The sequence below is a fragment of the Melitaea cinxia genome, chromosome 5, assembly GCF_905220565.1.
Source record: "Melitaea cinxia chromosome 5, ilMelCinx1.1, whole genome shotgun sequence".
NCBI classification, from domain to species: Eukaryota; Metazoa; Arthropoda; class Insecta; order Lepidoptera; family Nymphalidae; genus Melitaea; species Melitaea cinxia.
The window spans coordinates 2,136,017-2,156,058 of record NC_059398.1 but is presented as its reverse complement, the minus strand read 5'-3'; the positions used below and the strand labels follow the sequence as shown (position 1 = coordinate 2,156,058).

The window sequence follows — 20,042 nt, the reverse complement described above, 5'->3', positions numbered from 1 at the left end:
TGAGTTTGCAATAACTTAAATTGTAAAACTTAAGCTTAATGTAATTAACGTCTATTGTAAACTTGTTTGTAGTTCCAATAAATTAAAAAAAAAAAAATTTGAGATTAGTGCGTGTATGTGACCTCCATGTCGGTGAGCAGCACGTAGGGCACGGGGTAGCGCATGCGCACGCCGCCGCACTCCGCCTCCGTGTGTGTGTGAGGGAGAGTGTGGGCACGCACCTGGTGCGGGCGCGGCGCGGCGAGCGCGGCGAGCGCGCGCGCGGCCAGGTGCGCGGCGGGCGGCGGCGCGGCGCGCGGCTCCTCCATGTCGGTGAGCAGCACGTAGGGCACGGGGTAGCGCATGCGCACGCCGCCGCACTCCACCTCCGCGGCGCCGCAGCCCTGCTCCAGCGGGTACAGCTGCCGCCACGCGTCCAGCAGCCGCGCCGTCGCCGCGTCGCCCTCGCCCCACTCGCGGCCCGTCACGCGGCCCTCCAGCCCGAACGGGGCCAGGATCACTGTCGGAACACAACGACTCTTATTAAAACACAAAATATACAAATATACTTCATGTGACTAGAATTACTAGTTTCATGTCAAAAATTATTTTTATCATAGAGTATATAAAAACCGCTCCATTTAGGTAGGTTTATGGTTAAAAATATCATTCCTTAATAACCATAAAGATGAATCTGTAATGTCATAATCCAGTGATCAAGTTAATCCAATAAATATGAATGTTCATTTAGTGACTGTTCTCAAATATAACCACATGCCTGATTTATAAAATAATTACACTTTATATTATATTTATTTTATTTATTTATGCAAGATGCATTTCTAAAGCAATCCATTTCACAAGTACAGAGATACAACTGAGGCAAGATCTCAAAGAAACAAAGAGTACCTACCTACACTATAGATAAATTGAAAACAAATCGTTGTAATTCCTGTTTTTATTCTTATTAATATGCAAACATTTTGAAAGTTTAGTATATCTATAGTAATAAATTATACAATCCCAACCAATATAATTTGACATTGACAATTTTGTGATATTTACTTTTGACACTTCCTTACATAACTATTCTACATGCGATTCCTATGTCAATCGGAAGTAAAAATTTGAATTGTTTTTAAGAAAATAAACAACAAAAAAAAAATGGAATTTTCTATAATACATTTCATAACACTACTCCAGTTTATCTTTTGCTATATAATAAATTAAATGTAACACAGTAAATATATGAAAACATTCCAATCACATCACAGTTCAAGTACTCAACCTGGATAATAAATCAGTTCACATTAACAGCAGTGTCTTAGGTCAAGTTACTAAGATATAATACAGTGAAATCAAGTACACGATCAATCGACTGTTGCTAATACACATTCTACGTCTGAAACACTACACTACAAAAGATAATGAGTCAAATATATTTTGTAAGTAACTGTACCTCGCGGTTTCACTCGCGTGAATTAGTAAAAGAAATGTACTAAAATAGTATATAATAGGCTAACCTTCCTCGGTAATTGGACTAATACATAACTATAATTTTTCGATTTCGAATCAGTACTTCCTGAGGAAAAAATAGTGATTCATAATTTTCACTCAACTTAACCACGTTTGACAAAACAGATCAAAGTAAATAAGATAGCTGATAAAAGATGATGAATGTAAATATTCGGATTTAAATTTTCCTATTTGTCACTGTTTATCTATTGTAATTAAAGATTTAACTGTTGCTTGAAATATTCTGATTCTGTGTTTATCTATCTCGACGATTTATTAATTTGCTGCACAAGTTTTGAAGTAAAACTTCTTTTCGTACGCTTAACTTGGGGAGTGCGCTAGTGAATTCGTGACGAAAGCGTTACGAAAAGTGTGATCGGGCGAGGCGAACGGAAGTTGAGAGGGCGATATAAGTGAGTGAAGATAGAAATAATGAAATGACAAGTTGAGGGCATACCCTTGTTGTCCCCCCGCGAGTGCAGGCGCGCCAGCCGCTTGGCGGTGAGCGTGCGCACGGGCGGGTGCTGGCGCACGTCCACCGACGCGCACACCGTGCTCTCGCCGTGCAGGAAGAACGCGAAGGAGAACGACAGGTGCCACGGGCTGGAAAACATATATTTTTTTATTTATTAGGGCAACTTACAAAACATGTACAAAAATGTTTTACGGTTATTTGCTGCGTGTTGTTTTATTTAAAAGTTGCCGCAACATGGTAAATGACAGTTTTGTCTAAGAAATAATTACTTTTAACATTCTTATATATATTTATATAATATTTTAAAACTATATCCTTATCAAATGTATAAATAAACGCCTCACACTCGGTTCCCACTAGGATTTACCATGTCGGGGGTCCGTAAATAGACAATACAAAAAAGGGGCAAATCCCCAAATCAGGACAAGCATCTTTATGGCCATTAAAAATGTATGCCATGTTCGAAGATTGAATGCGCAACCGCCAGCGTAACAGCCATGAGCCGATACTGTCATAGTTGATCGAAGGCGTCGTCATCATATATAATTGGAACTCTAAATTTCTAGACCCAAATCATTTGTAGTACTTTATATATAAACATACAACGGCAAAAAAATAATATATTATCTTACCTTATCTTATTATCTTACCTTATAATCTACAAAAATATTGATCACATACGAGTTACTTAATACGGTTCGTAGGACCAATATTATTAAAATACAAAATATTGAAATTGTTTGAAGGGGAACGAAGTCCCACCCTGATGTCTTAACGAGTGTAACACAGAGATCTTCAATCTACTCTTGGAAGTGAGCCCACGTGTTGCCACGAGCGCTTATTTAAAACAGCTTAGTGATTGCAGCTGGTTCAAATAGTAACTTCCGTTTATTAAATATTTAATATAATACTGATTACAAGAAGATTTTTTTTAAATATTTCTTTGTATAAGGTTATCATCACCTCTTGCCGACATCCTCCTCGTCGCCATCGTAAGGTTGAACAAACCACTTGCCAAGCCTGACGAAATCCCGAGATAATAGACATCTGTAAAGAAAAGAAAAGAAAACCAATATGAGAACAAGTAAAGACATTTTAGTTGCATATTATAATAACTGGATACTATTTTTATAATAACGAAATAGATTAAAACTACATTTTATTAAAATATCGTTTTTCCGGATCGATTTTTCATAACACTTTCATTGTATTTTATTTATTAAATTCAAAACTTAATATTGAAAAGAAAATAATTACAGCTATTTTTAGTAATAAACTTTCTAGTACCATATTGAATCACTAAAGTTTCATCTACATCATAAGACTACCATGCAATTAATTACGCTTCAGTCTGTAATATTCCACTACTGGGCATATGCCTCTTTCCCCATGTAGGAGAAGGATCAGAGCTTAATCCACCACTCTACTCCAATGCGGGTTGGCGGATATATTCCCTACTATGAGTAACGATCGCTATCAGGTGTACATGATAACAACCGGAACCGACGGCTTAACGTGCTCTCCGAGGCACGGTCGGGAGACCCACAAGGACTGCACAAACACCCAGACCACGGCAAACACCTTTATGGCGAATACAAATATTTATCATGTGCGGGGATCGAACCCGCAACCGCCTGTGCAACAGGTACAATCCATGGCTGTAACCGTTGCGCCAACGCTGCCATACCATGCAATTAATTTAAGTAAATGGAGTAGGTGGGTAAATTAAAATATTAATGAAGGATGGACGGGTTGCTAGATCGCTGGTTCAGATCCGGCTCGAAGGACCACAACGTAGGATGCCTGAGCCTTAGTGAAATATTGAATGTTAAAATGTTAAATTATAAATAAATATTGCTTCAAAATGTTCACTGAAATTCTTAAATGTTACGTTAATGTAAATTTTTTTAATGTTGATGAGCGCATCCGATTATCGAAACGGTAAAATATGCACCGAAGTAACAAGCACGGCGTTGGCCTAATTTATTAAGCTCGACGCCTCGATGCGTGTGTGATATTGTTTCAATGTGTCGAAACACCAAGTGTTCGGGGTAATAGACCGAACAAACCTCAACTTAAAACGAAAAAAATAAACTTGATAAAAAAACCAAATCGGTATAATTAATAATAAAGAAGCGTTAAATAAATTTTAAGATATTAAATCTTAAAAAAGAAAATGTTTACAAAATATTTATAATTTTGTACTTCATCAACAGGTTCAACGACACAAAATTTTATTTTTAATAATAATTACGAACTTCATCAAATATTTGTAATCATTTAAAAATGATATTTATACTTATTGAAATGAAAGCAATGATTTTAAAATAACAACATCACTAGGGATAAAGTTTTGAACTATTATCTCTAAAAATAATGTTTAAAAACATTCAAATTAGGGCATAATATCAATAAAACCTAATATAAGTTATAAATTGTTATAATTTAATTATAATAGATATCAATATCGAATCTTATCTTTTAGATTTCCGATAAGTATGTTTGTTATTGAGCTTAAATACTAAAGAAACAAAAAATATATTAATAATGTTACTAAATATAAGAGTGATTACAAGATTTTAAGGGGGTGGTATTTTTATTAATGGAAAGCATTCAAATTTATATTTCTGAAATAGTGTGCAAAAGTCCCCTTTCTGGGTTAACAGGTGACTTAATCTTATTACACTGATCCCTCGCATCAAGCAATTTAGTTTTTAATAACTATTTATTCTATATTTATAATTTTATAAATAATTAAGTATATTAAGATTCATTTATTATAATAAAAAATAATGTAAAATAAACATCTCCTTTCTGGGTTATGGGTATTTGCATATATAATAAAATCCCACAAACAATTTTGGAATTGTCTAAACATAAATTTAGTTATTATTTAAAAAAAAATTAATAGATAAAGCTTATTAGTCGGTACAGGATTACATAATTGATAAAGATGTTTGGACTTAGTGACGCTGTATTTTATGCAACATGTTACTAATTTTGTACTAAAACACAGTTTATATATTATTTTCAAAAGAGTAACTGTGGAGTTTCTTGGCGATTCTTCTCTGAAGAATGTACATTCCGAATCGGTGGTAGCTTAACTTTTACAAAAATAATAATTTATTTTTTAAGTTTTAATTTGTAAAATGACGATTCGAAAGTGCCGAAAGGGGCCTATTTGTCTAAAGCTGTTTTTGATTTTGATTTTGATCATATAATTTTAACTAAATTTTTATTTCATCATTTTACATTACATCATTTATTTATACATTAAGTTTTTCTAGAATTTTTTCATTTGAAACTATATTATTGAATTATTGCAAGAAAGACAATAGGAGTATAAAATCGGTAGAAATAACGTATATCAGTGAATGACTGTCATAAAAAATGGCTGTCATAAGTATGAGATACATTATAGTTAGCATCATAGATATTTTTGTAGTATGTAACTTATAACTGCTCATGTGACGTCAAGTTAACGTACAAATGTCATCATGTTTGTAACAGGCTCAGGCTAAGCGTATGTTGATTCATACAGGGACCAGTTACTAGCAAAGAAATTTTGCTAACATTATGATACTTGGTATAAAAAAAAAACAAATACACACATGGAAAATGCTTGCGTAGTTAAAATGCTAAATATTATGTGATAGACTAATATGTGATGCCAGAGACATTACTGCTCAAAAAGCCTAGATTACTAATAAAAATAACATACAATACGCTATATTACATACCGTTACGACTTGATTTAAAAGAGACAGAAACCATTGTACCTACGTACGACCCATTAATCCCATACCATATTACTTTCCGTGGTAAACGCTCAGCCTAACAGTGACGGGTAATGTGTTCTAGGTAAAGCATGAATAAATCAAAACAAAGTACATATAATTTATACATAATAGTTATCATTAGGCAACGATTTCGTGCTATTGCCGCTCTGTCTGCGCGCGTTTGTACTTGTAATAAGTAATATACCGTAAAGTTCAGACGCTAACCGTAATATTAGCGCATATGTTTAAAAGTTATAATCATTATTTTTATTACTCAAAAAATACGTTAATTTTGTTAGTATTAACAAGTTCGTATAATAACGATCATGTAAATATTGTAAGTGATTAAAGAAAAAAAACGTAAAAAGTACGTGAGATCGGTCGTAAAACACTAAACGCGCTAATTAATTTATACTGCCGCCCTTAAACTGGCGATCGAGGATCATCAAAGAAAGATACCATGATAAAAAACATAAAACAACTCGTTATAAAAAAAAAAACATTAATTCATATTTTAACTGCACTTTAAAACCTGCAACATCGCTTATAAATATTTGCTAACACCGCCGTTAAAAAAATGACCCTTTATCTACCGCATCGTAGCGACACTGGCCATGATGGATCCGGCAACATTTATAGCCTATATAATAAAAAACTAAAGTGGGGAAAAAAAACTTAAAACGTTTGTCCCTTCATTACGACACGTATCGTAAAATTGTCGCGATCGTCGACACACGCATTGTTCCTTTGACGTTCCGCCGCCGGGGTCAACGACTCGTCTGGATTTCGATCATATCCGAGCCGAGCTGCCCGATACCGCTCCAAGGCTCACTTTACTCACTCTATTTATCGGTTGCACAAAGCACACGGGTTAATGACTAGGCTGTGGTGGTGGAGTGCATTGGTTGCGTTAAAAATGAACTAATAGGTGTAAATGACCTTGACGGTCGAACAAAATCGTTGCGACCGAGCGATACGCGATACAATCGCACTTACAACTCGTTCCATTAATTTACTATAATTTTATAGCTAGGATGTTTTCTAATAAAAACAATATTTTTTTTTATAATAAGATAAATTCGATATTTTTAAAGCTATATTAGAATAAAAACTTGAAACGTATACGGTCTCGGTTGGCCAGCAAGGACATGAAGGTAAAAAGTCGTCTTTCGATGACGTCGAGCGATGCGCCCGCGCGCACCAGGTGCACGGAACATTGTGCGCAATGCACGATTACGATTGATCCAGCGGCGATATTATATCGCGCATTAACCGACAGATTTCTCAAATTTGTCTATTACATTTCGTGTTACTATTAATCTGAGACGCCTATACAATTTTTTTAACACATTCGAGGTATTAGTATATTTTACCTAATTAATCCACGACCGATTTTTATAATATAGTTCTAATTGTTAGTTATTAGCGATTTTATTTCTACTTGTTTATTCTTTATTGTATATAAATCATTCATAGCACAAAAGGTGAACAAAGTCGGTACTAGCAAAAAAATATCACAGAACGTGTTCACGTGACCGTCACAATTCAATGACATTTAAAAAAAAGCCTCTAAAGCAATTTAATTCAACTTTTTGACATAATTATTTCAGAAAGTATTTAGCGTCAATATTTATTTAGATACAATATAAAGTAGGAATTAGGGAGGAAGTTCCACAGTGATTACACAACGATTGTCGCGAGCAGAACGCTTCTCAAACCGGTGGCGGTGCCGGTCTTGTTCTAGATTCGAGTGCGATCACGCCACTCGACTGACAACTGTTACTAAGATGGCAAATACGATATCCATAAAGAAACTGAGAACTACGCAAAAAGTGGAGCAAACTGAGAAAGCGAAATTTACCACTTATTTTTATTTGTACTTCATTTTCGCAGAATAAAATAATACTTTTATTGTTTACGTAATGTGTTATAAAGACGTATAAGCGTACTTATTTTATAAAAATATTTGACATACCTTTCGATTAAGTTATGCAACGCCTTGAACAGCAAGGAGCGACACTCGTAGGAAAGTCCGCTCTCCCAGGAACCTTGGTCGCCTTCTGCAAAGAAGAAATATCATACATTGAAAAGTATTCGAAGCATACATTTAAAACCTACACAATATACTTTGTTAACTGTCATAACTCTTTACATCTAACAATAACGAGAGAATTATGTGCGCTTGCGCATATTTAATATCGCCTTGACTTTGCTGCAATCGATATCGTCGATATTGCCTTTGTTGTGAAACAAAGTGATTATAGACGTGTCTATCTTAGGTATGATCTTATACCTATATGTACTCGTGTGCGACTGTCCTAATTAGAATTCTGATATCGAAAACATAGCCATATACAATCTCTCAATTACGTACGAACAAGGTCGAGATGACAATGAAACAAGCACAATAGCAGAGCATCGGGGAAGCGATAAAGATAAGTATATTGTTGTGCAGCGGTAAGGTACGCTTGAAATAGCTGTTGTTGCATTCGCAATCGGAAGATAAACTCGGCCTATCACTGGCGTACCGTGTGAAAACAAAACGCCCGCGCGTTGCCGTCCCGCCTCGCGCCGTCCTTGTCTCGCGCGGGCGGCGGCGGGGCGACCCCTGTGACGTCATCAGAGCGCCCGCTGCACGTGCTTGTGTTTGTCGCGCGCGACAGCGCGACACACATGCTTACTACAGCGGCCGACGACTATTTAATTTACATTGAATTTTATACCTTATTTGATCGCCATAAAACATAATTACCAGAATACATGAGGGTTTTTACTTAGTATTTTTTTAAACATAAAATATTGACTATTTTTAGTCATCTCCGAAATATTGCGATTGCTATTTAACATTACTTAACAAAAAAAAAAAATCGTATATGTTTAGGAAATTATATTTCTACCGGGGTGCGGGTATTGGAGATGTTTAGGATATGAGTGTTTGCGCGTGCACGCCTCGTGCTGGAGTGGTTCCAAGCGCGCAGCCTTGACATTCGTGCTCCAGGTGCGCACGCCATCTCGCTCCGCGGTTGAACTAGTTTTTCCATTATCTAGCGCATGCTGACATAGATGACGGTTTTGATCTAATAACTATTATTCTATAAAATTTTAAAGAGACATCAGCAGTTTAACAGCCATACTTGACTCTGAAGTCGTTAACAAATAGAGATTTGAGAAGCAGCTAACATATATTGATATTCAAAGTTGACAAGGTAATGTTTTATAATCTCCAAACCAAACAAAGTCTTGAGAGCATGTCGTCGAGGCTTTCAAGGGCGTCGACAACAAGGCAGTATCCGCGGATTGAGCATAATAAATTAATTAATTACGGATCTCGATGGCATTCTCATTGATTTATATATCTTACCAGTCAGTTTGTTTATTCTCTTTCTGTTCCCGGTATTTCTATTAATACATTTATTATGCGACGTTCAAATTAATAAGAATGTGTTTTACCGCAGAAATAAATATATTATAAATTTATAGCGCGTCAACATTAATGCAATTCGAATAAGAACAATTTTACTGCTTTAATGATTCATCAAATTATTTTCGACGCGTATACACACATAAATTATTATCACGAGCGTGAAATAGAGGTTGTAAATAGTTGTATTACAATAATTAAAAAAAAAAACCCGCTACCTACTTGAATAAAACTTCGTTATTTCGAGTATTATAACTTGCCGAATTGAAACATAACAAGAATCCGGTTGTAGAGACAATGGTGATACTGATACCGCTAGTATGAGATTTGCAGTTATTTCGTATAGACTGCAATCTCATTATAGCGCCGGCAGCCGGCAGTCGGTCGGTCGTATCTTCCAAGGCCGCGCCGACGAACGGTCCGCTTACCGTACAACACCGACATCTGAGCGAGTCACGATGGTTCCCGGACCATCTCGATAGCGTCTACAGCGAATTTCACTATCGGTTAACGCTTAATAGTAGATTATGATTACTCTTATCATACGATACAGGAAATAAAAAACCCTAAAACTTAGGGTACTCCTTTTATCATACATATTTTAATTAAGATTTTTGTTAAAAAACATAATCTTATTTACAACAACAATATAGAACAAGCGCCGAAAATATAATAAAATGCTATCAGTCGCTAATAAATATTAGCAACGAAGTCGGCTGTTGGCGTAGTACTTGTGGGTGCAATTAGATAAGTTGCAGCGGTATGCAATTATAAGGCACGTAAGGGTTCAAGGTCGAATCAGCGGCGCGGTGTTACGGCGCGGGTGGTACGCGCCTTGCCGGTCGATAGGAGACGCGCGCCGTCGCGCTGCCGACCGCGACCGCGCCGACGATCGCCAGCGATATCACTTCCGAACTAAGGGAGTCAGTGCATTGCAGACGATTTAATATTAATCCCTTATCGAAGTGCCGGGCGGAGGATCAGTTGGATGTTAAACAATGATCTTCATTTGTGCTCTTTCAAGTCACACTTATCTGTTCTTGTATTTGGAGATGAACATTTCCAGACGTTCCGATTTTTAGGACAATATGAAGAAATATTTAAGACGCTTTTCCACGATTATCCTACCGAATTATCTAACAGAAATTCAGAAATATACATATAAGTAGCATCAGAAGAAGTTTATCCAAAATATGATGAAACATACAAACATATAAATTCAAAACTTTAAATTAGGTAGTTAAGACATAATCTCAACTCCACATTTAGTATGTAATGTATGTAAATAAATGTTCCGTAAATTCAATGAAAACATAATTATTCATCCGATTGAATCTGGATCTATAGCTGTATAAAGTTACTATAATAAAGAAAAAAGGGAACTCAAACAAATTATAAATAAACTATTTGTAAGTAATGTGTTACAAAGTTATATTTTTCTGAAAATTATGCTCTATAAGATAAACCAGACTAATGTTATTGTTATAAGTATTTTTAAGTTAATCACAATTTTTTTTTATATTGTTATATACCGTTTTTGACGAAAGAATTAGCTCTACTCAAAAAGACTATTTTTCTTATCTATTTAAAAGAATATCATAATAGTAAATACATATTAAGGTAAAATAATTATAAATAATTACACGACATGTTTTAGAAAACTGTGTGGCTACGGTACTAAAGAATATAGCCACCCCCTCTTTTCCCGTGGGTGTCGTAAGAGGCGACTAAGGGATAACACAGTTCCGCGGCTAAGATCTAGACTAGGTAAAACCGAATTAGAAAAACCGAATTATGGGGTTTTTGGGTGTGGAGGGTGGAGGGTGTAGGGTAATCTATACAAGGTAACACTGTCACACCTCAAAACCCCATGGTTATGGAGATATCCATGGTTAAAGTTTTGAGGTTAGAAGAAGAATTTAAAGCTATTATAATACCTTTGAGCTCGTACTGTTTGCATTGTGTGAGAAATCGACACTTTTAAACAAAATAACGCGTCAGACATAATATTCTAATAAAATTAGTAACATTGCGTGCTAGAATATAGGTTTAGAAAATCGAAAAATACCCAAAACCGAATCGGAGCACCCCACTGTCCACGTGGTCTTGGTCTGTCCTACCCCTAGAGTGTTTTTTTTGTGCCGCGGAGGCGCGGAGGGAAGGGCAGCCCTCGCCCGCCGTGCGAAAGCGCGCGAACGAATGCGTAGAGCAGCGGCTGAGGCTGGTCGCCGAAGGCGACCAGCTTCCGCTGCGGAACGGAGCATAAGTGAGCGTGCTTTCGCACGCAAGGGCGGAAGGGCTGCACTTCCCGCAGCGCCGGAGCCAAGCGTTCCTTTAACTTTCGAAATTCTTCTTCTAACCTCAAAACTTTAACCATGGATATCTCCATAACCATGGGGTTCTGAGGTGTGACAGTTGTACCAGGGGTAGCGTCCCCCCCCCCCCCCCCCCCCCCCCCATTCCTCCCCTGGTCCCGAAATTCGGTTTTACCTAATCTAAAGCTTTACCCAGTTCCGCCACCACCTTGGAACTTAAAAAGCCGACTGATGGCGGGATAACCATCCAACTTCCGGCTTTGAAATACACAGGCCGAAGACGGGCAGCAGCGTCGTCGGTGCGACAAAGCCAGTAAGGGCAAAACATATGAGTTCACGTTATTTTTGGCGTAAACTTGTGGAGGCCTATGTCCAGCAGTGGACTGTATAGGCTGTAATGATGACATAAAAGAAAAACTATATTACATGTTTATTTTTGTCATAAAAAAATTTGTAATTTTCTTTCCTGAAATAATCTTGCTAGACTTGAAGATGTAAAATATCGAAGGTTCGTAAAATTTAATTATTATTATTTAAAACGTATAATTGCTACGTGATAAGGTTTAAAACATCTGAACTAATGGTCCGATAAAGTGAATCACCTTGCGTTTCCCACTTTAAAACATTCCTACTCACGAAATAACTATTCACGTAGCCGCAACAAGTTACCACGAATATATAGTCTTGTGTTGGACTAATCGTGTGGGCAATAAATACGGCGTTTAACGATTCCGTACTTCGTGGAGCGTCGCGATTTATCGAACTCGGTGACAGCTTTACATTACTGCGTGACATGAAGACTTACTTGTTTCAAACTTTCGATACTATTTCACTATCTATTTATCAACTAAGGAATACGTTAAGAATATTTTAGTTATTTACTTAAGAATGTGACCGATGAAGGTTAAATTTTAAATTTAATTTTAGTCGGTTAAGACGGAACATTAATTGTATCGGTTACGAACTAAGGTTGAGTTTAGATTTCGAGGAATTTGTTTCCGTTTATAATGATCGTAGAATATTTCGTGTTTTGAATGTCAAGATAATACGGAGATCACACTAAGAACATAATAAAACTATACTAGTGGTCGCCTAGTGGTCAAAATTCGACCATAATGAATTTTAATTATAAGTTTGAACAGTATTAAAGTTCTGTTTTCCAATACTTATATATACTTTAATGATAATAAAAAGAATAGTACATATATACACACACGCGTATGTAAAATACATGGTAGTGTGTGTAATGTTTTTTTTATTGATTTAATGTATTTTTATGCATATTTAAAAAAAACCATTTTGCACTTCTGTCTATATACTAAAAATGTGTGAAATTTCATACTCCTCCCGCCGCGCAATTTTCGTAAAAAGGGGTACAAAGTTTTTTCTTCACGTATTAAACTATTAATATATAGATAGATAATTTGTGAATTAAAATAATTCTACTCCATAAATAAAATTAAAAAAAAAACATAAAAAATTACTTTATTTTAGGATTGCGATTAGTAAAGAATTGAGTTATGCGAGCTAAAAAAAGTTAAGAATGTTTGAACCGCTGACTAAATGTAGTATTTAATGCTCGGACGTAATTTAAGTTTTTCATTCGACATTCGACATTCAGTAGTCCTTGAAAACATTTCAACGCTTCAATTCATACAATAGTAAAATCAATTTCAACTTTAAATAATATACTTGAAATTTTTAATATAATAGTAGGGATAGTGGTAAACGTAGCTTGTTACGAGTTCCTTTGTAAATGAGGTAGGGAGGCGTGTGTCGAGAAATGTGAAAGGATCATTAATTAATAAAACGTTTTTGAATTTTAATGACAAAATGGATTATGGGAACTACTGTTACGTAAATTATATATCGATAAAAAGTCTCTCGTATAGTATATTTTCATTGATAAAATGAGAGATCGGAATTAGTGATTGCATTATATTAAAAAGAAATCAAAGTAAACAAAATTATTTTTGCAGGTTTCTTCAAATCAACCAGTTTTTCGTTAAATTAAAAATTGCAAAATAAGAAAATCTGAATATTTATAAAAAGCTATTTGAATAAAATATATTTTGACTATCTGTTACATACCATCTAGTAATGACTTCGCTGGTGGTATAATGTCTAATGACTTGCAAAAAAATTCGTAGGTATAGCATCCTTGAATCAAAATGGCACCCAGCGTTTCTCTGAAATATGCGAAGAAGGAGACGTATAAAGATAAAAAAGGTACATAAATGGCAGTAACTAGTATGGCAAGGATAAGGATACTTTAACTAACAGAAAAATCATTATATGATAGAACATTTTTAAAATATTATCTAGACAAAGGCGCGTGGGCTTAGTATGGGTTACATATACAATTTTAATTTTTTGTTACTACTTAAATACATTTTTGGTTTCATGTTTGAAAAAACTACAATCTTTTTGATCTCAACAGATTTTACATGCCAACGCGACTCGTTAACTAGATAATATTAAAATGTGACGATAAAAATAGTCAAAAGTACTTTTATAAAGTCTAATAACGTATATATGTATTTTGATTAGTCTACTAAATAATATTTTCGAACGTCGCACGGGTGAGAACAGATGCCTGCATATGGTATAGGCAATGCAGATAGGTGAGCGTTTCGCCTCTTGCCTCCGTCCTCACCCCACAGCCGTGGGGACCTGTTGAGGCGGTCCTGTGCGGTCGCGTTACATGAGGGCACGCTTTAACGCAATTTCTTCCTAATTCACTTCGAAAGACAACAATATAGGGAATATATTTACAAATTAATACTTTAATTAAATTAGTTTTTCGTTATTAAATAATGAATCATTCTTTAACCACACTTAGGTTTTTTTCTTAACTGGAATCCCATGTTAGATATTATTTCGTTGCTTGATTGCTTTGGTCGATGAAATAATAATGAATCAATAGTGGCATTAACAAAATAACTAAAATACATAGGTAATATGTACCATTTATTCAAACAACTCAATATACATAAATCAATATAACTCATTGATATAAATAAGATAAAAATACATTTAATAGTTTTCACGAGTTTTACGATCACTCTGTAGATGGTTGTAAAGCGAGTGTAGGTTTTGCTAATTGAGCAATTACATTACTCTCAGTCAAACCAATCTTCTCTAGTAATAAAAGCTTAAATATGGCTTTAGTAATTAAATATTATACTTCTCCAGTTATTAACGATATGTTTCGTCATCTTTAAAAATAAAAATATTTCATTTATACCACGTATTGAGCCGAAACATCCGAGATGGCGAACGCTTGGAACATGCGAATATTCAACAAAGTTCGTGATTCAAATTGTGGATGTTTTTAATTTTATAAAATTAAGTGAGTTGAAAAAAAAATAACAATCGAGTGTTTATTTGCATGTCCCGTGTTTTTCGAGTCATGTTAAACCACTATTAAAGAGTACTAGTGATCGCCCAGTGGTCGAAATTCGACCATAATTAATTTAAATTATAAGTTAGAACATTATTAAGGTTCTGTTGTCAAAAAATATACTTTTAAAATTATTAACAAAAGAGTATATACAGTGTAGGTGTGTCAAATACAGGGTAGTGTGTATAATGTTTATTTTTTTATTGATTTAATGTATTTTTATGCATAATGAAAAAAAAATAGCATTCTGCACTCCTTCTCAATATAAACTACAAGTGTGCGAAATTTCATAACCCTCCATCTGTGCAATTTTCGTAAAAAGAGGTACAAAGTTTTTGCTTTGCGTATTAATATATTGAAGATAGATTAGCTTTGCGGATTAAGCTACAAAGCAATCTTTTCCAGCAGTGAAGCATTAACAAGGTGCTAATTTGTATAATAATCATGTGTTTTGAACAAGTAAAACAGAGCCATGTCGTTGTAAACAGAGAACATAAGTCGAAACGACTCCTTTGATCTTTTGAAAGTTTTCTTTAGGTGGATAGAGGCATGGAGCTAGTAAACAGCAAGTGACAGTTGGGGGAGGGTGTAAGGGGAGCAGGGCGGAGTGGAGGTGCGCGCGCTTTGTTTACCCGCGATTGTTACCGCTGCCGACTTCGCTATGCTAATTACTGATATATTATTTCTTAAATTATACGAAAATATTTGTTAATTGTTTTCATTCCTTTGATTATTTTATAAACGAACCATAATTTATTTTAAAGATTAAATAATTCTTTAGTTGCCAGTCGCACGTTAATGCTACATACTAAGTTGAATTCAAAAGTAAATAATATTTCGTAAATGTAAGTGTACAAGTAAACGGAGATTGAATTCTAAAAGAATGTAGGCTCGTTCTATCGGCACCGATAATTCGATTCTAGATAGTATCGAGCGCGTGGAAAGCTGTCAATTCGCGCGCGCCCTCTGCCGCAGGCCGGTCCCTCCCCGCGCCTCGCACACGCCCACGTGCGCGTGACGTCACGCGCGTCGCCGACGTCACGGACCGCCCGCGAACACCCGAAGCGGGAGCATTGCCTACCCCGTTGCGAGCGTACTTATATTATTTTTTTTTCGGTAAATTTAATACGGGGTTAGTAAATTCGATTTTAACTAGCTACAGCTAGTTTGTGTCAAATTATTTAACTTTAATAGCATTTAATTTAAATACGATGTTACATTTAGACAAATAAATACAAAAGCTGTAAATTAATTTCCTTTCCTTATTCAATTCTTTCTTTGTTTATTATAAATTTTATTAACGAAAAAATATATATGAAATAAAAGGCGATGATCTTATAACATTTGCTAAACAGCTATCTCATAAATCCTTGTAATAGTTAATCGTCTCCAGCAGCTGCTGCGGCACAACCCTCTTACTTTGTCTCGACGGCTCTCTAAGGGTAGCGCAACCCGCGGTTCAGCACTTGACGACATGTGTACCGGAACACGTCGAGACATTACGCGAACGAGGCGCAAGCTTTAACTGGCATTGTTTTAATTCGCTATTTATAGTCCATGTTTTTCTTTATACAAACAACTAGTAGAAAGCCATTTTATTAATGTACTTATGAATAATTTGCAGTTGGACTTTACATCCAAAAAATAAATAATAAGCGTATCGTAGACAATAATAAACACGTTAAAGATAATATTGTTACACGCGGATAAATCAACAACTGCATTTGTAAGTATCTCGAAGCGAGCAACAACATCGGGATCCGATCGACGACCGCGGGGCGTTGCGCGCGCGCATCAATAAATAGCTCGATCGGGAGCGCTGCCGTCAATACACGTCACAGCGGCGATTTAATAATAAAACTTCTAATGCGGTGGATGCGGCCGGCGTTCATCAACCTTGCGGAAAATCTCAGTTCAAAGCTAGCGCGTACGCTGCGCTTTTACGCTATTTTACAAAACTTGAGCCACATGCAGATGCACCGGTCACACTTCTTAAATTGTTTACGTACCTAGTAAATGTGTGCCGTAAAGCGAGCTAACGAAAATGTAATGTTCAAAGTAACAGTAGCACCGTTATACAAAGAGACGTTTGCGTAGGGGCCTTTCCCACGGCCCCGCCGTCGTTCCGCCTAATTTCTCAGAGTTACAAACGCCGATGACGATTTGAGTAGCTTCTATAATACGATTGTGAGTAATTCTATAATGAACGCGTAAAGTTAAAATCATATCTGTGCGAGATATCGTGGGCGCCGCGGACTAATGCACTGCGAAATCTTTGACATTTACGTATCTTGGAATATTCATAATTAATTACGTTTTAATTTAAAACATGATCATTTAAATTTGCTATATTCAAATACGTTTATCTTTAATTCTATGTTATGAGTATATTTAGACATTGAAAACTAGTACAAAATTGATGCTTTCAATTAAGAAGATATTGCGCTTGCGCATTGCGCCCACACCGTCTGCGGCCCTCCCAATGAATTATCAAGCTAACGGTCGGTTCCATACTTTTTGATTTGTTTGGCTAAGTGGGATAATGTTAAATTTATAGTTCCCTAGTTACAAATAATTGTGTTCTAAATGATCTCATTGGAATAACTGTTTAAATAATCTGCAGCATTCAAAAGCGGTTCTATATAGAATACTAATTTAATACATTGATTATAAAGCTTATTCATTTTTAATTTAAAGCACTTAGTTTATTTATTTAAAGTTAAATTAATGTATTACAACAAGCTCTTCAAATTGAACATTACATACGATCGTCCCAAAATAATTAGTTAAACGAAACAGTCGAGTCTGTTTGGCATAAAGCTAATAATAAGTATTTGTTGGTAGCTTAACATGACCGTTTTATTGCCGGTACTTAAAACTTGCATAGTATTTCAGGTCCACGATAGAAGAGCTAAGCGGACACCGCATATCTTACAAACAGATCGCAAGCGATGAGATAATATTTGAATTAGATAACGAACTCTAAACATCGTAAGTATCTCAGGCGGATGACGATCTTGTACATAATACGAACGTCAACTGATATGTGCGACAGATTATTAAAACATTGAGAAATAATCTTGTACAGTTAGCAGGTAATGGATTGCTTTATGTCACTATGCCGAGATAAAAGTTAAAAAGGATACATGGGGATCAGTGAACGTACTCGCATCTCGGTGCGGTCGGGATGCGTGTCTGAGGGCGTAGCGTGCATAGACGCGGCACGCCGCGGGTCAACGACTGCGCCCCGACCGCCCGCGGCCGCCTCAAATATTTCAACGAACCATAGCACACGGGATACCGTGGAAAATGTTGTCCTACGGGAATTATATCTCTTATATATATCACAGATATGTGTACCTACGCTGCAATTGCTAACTTATAATCTAAACGAACGTTTCGTTTCAGTGATTTTGTTAAGATGTTATTTATCGAATCCAGTAAATCATATCCCACGGTACGTATATAACATACGATGTAAAAGCCCTTCGAATGGCATCCGATCGGTCAACACACGCAAGGCATTCGTTTCATGTCGGCCATTTAATCGGTCTCGGAATTCGAGAACAAGAAATCGAAACGGTTAATTTACCAAATCGTCTTAAAATTGCATAGAATTAAACAGCCATACTGACGTTTTTTTTACTGAGTTTTTCGTTCGCGCCGCAGTTAGCAATAGTCGGCAAAACGAATGGCGCGGCTTCCTCAGCACCCTAAGCGGTCCTCGAACATCTGTCTACATAATACGTCTACAAGTATGGGGACATGTGCAGCGAAGATCAGGTGTCGTACTGACCGCGGGCAAGCCCGGTGGAACGAGTTGCGAAACCAGTCGGTCCAGGCCATCGACTCAAGAAAGTAAAATCTAATATTTCGGTACGCGAAGATAGAAGTCTGCTGATTTAAATCACTATAAATTATACCTCGTAACTGCAGCGAGGAGCGAAACAAGATTAGCTGCAACACTGGACTATTTCGAATTTAAGTGAGCGTGAAATGTAACACGACCAAAAAGTGTGTAGGTACTTATCTTGTTGAGAATACGAAACTACTTTATTGCGTCCAAAATTTTTGTACAAACTCATTATAAGATTGTTTTAAATTGAATCGTTTTCACTTATGAGACGAGTGTTATTTTGGTAAACAAATATTCTCCTAAAATGAAATTAGGTTTACAACATCATAAAACGAGTACAGACGTTGACCGTGACATGAAAGCATGAAACATCAGTTCTCGGGCACGATCAGAGGGTTTAAACAATTCGAAAGTTAATAACGCTTGGAACTCGTTTTTATTGACATTTTTTGCGTAACGTTTTATGTGTTAAATTTGCCCATAGTTATGTATATCTATGGTTACGGCAGTAAAGAGTATAGCCACACCCTCTCATCCCGTAGGTATCGTAAGAGGCGATTAAGGGATAACAAAGTTCCACTACCACCTTGAAACTTATAAAGCCGACCGATGACGGGATAGTCATCAAACTGCTGGCTTTGAAATACACAGGCCGAAGACGGGCAGCAACGTCTTCGGTGCGACAAAGCCACACCTGCGGTCACCAACCCGCATGCCAAGTGGTGGCTATGGACAAAACACATGAGTTCGCATGTCTGGCGCGAACTTGGGGAAACCTATGTCCAGTAGTGGACTGCGATAGGCTAAAGTGCTGATGTATCTATGTCTACATCTATAATATGAGACGATGCAGCATAGCCTTGATTATTCCTCTAATAAGTGACGTAGTAACACCGTCTAGACGTATTCTGGTATTAGCTACTATAGATTAGCGAGAACGTGCAGTTACAAAGTCTAAGAAATCATTGTCCATCATTGTAGTCTATATACACAATTAATTTAATCATAATGTCTAAGAAAATCTGTATCTGTTTTAGGATTACATATATTATTGTCAGATTTATTTTTATACTAACTGCCCGGACAGACTTCGTTCTGTCAAAAGTTAATAATAAAAATTAGTTATTATTTTTAATTTTTTTTTTTAGTATTAAAAAAATTCAATGGTTTTTAAGGACCATACAAAAAAAAAATAGCCGAATTAGTCGAGCCTTCTCGGGTTATGCGCTTAGCAACATTCACTTTTATTTATATAGAAGTTTCTATTTAAACAAAAACAAAATCATATTATCTAGTCTT

General features: G+C 36.1%; 1 protein-coding gene across 1 annotated transcript in view; it reads right to left on the bottom strand.

The window, feature by feature from the left end:
* LOC123653639 (mediator of RNA polymerase II transcription subunit 13) overlaps window positions 1–20,042 on the bottom strand; it is an 81,658-nt gene that overhangs the window by 22,548 nt on the left and 39,068 nt on the right. Inside the window, 4 exon segments of the mRNA XM_045589632.1 lie at window positions 222–499; window positions 1,952–2,097; window positions 2,933–3,016; window positions 7,724–7,808. Coding sequence (XP_045445588.1) covers window positions 222–499; window positions 1,952–2,097; window positions 2,933–3,016; window positions 7,724–7,808 — 593 coding nt within the window.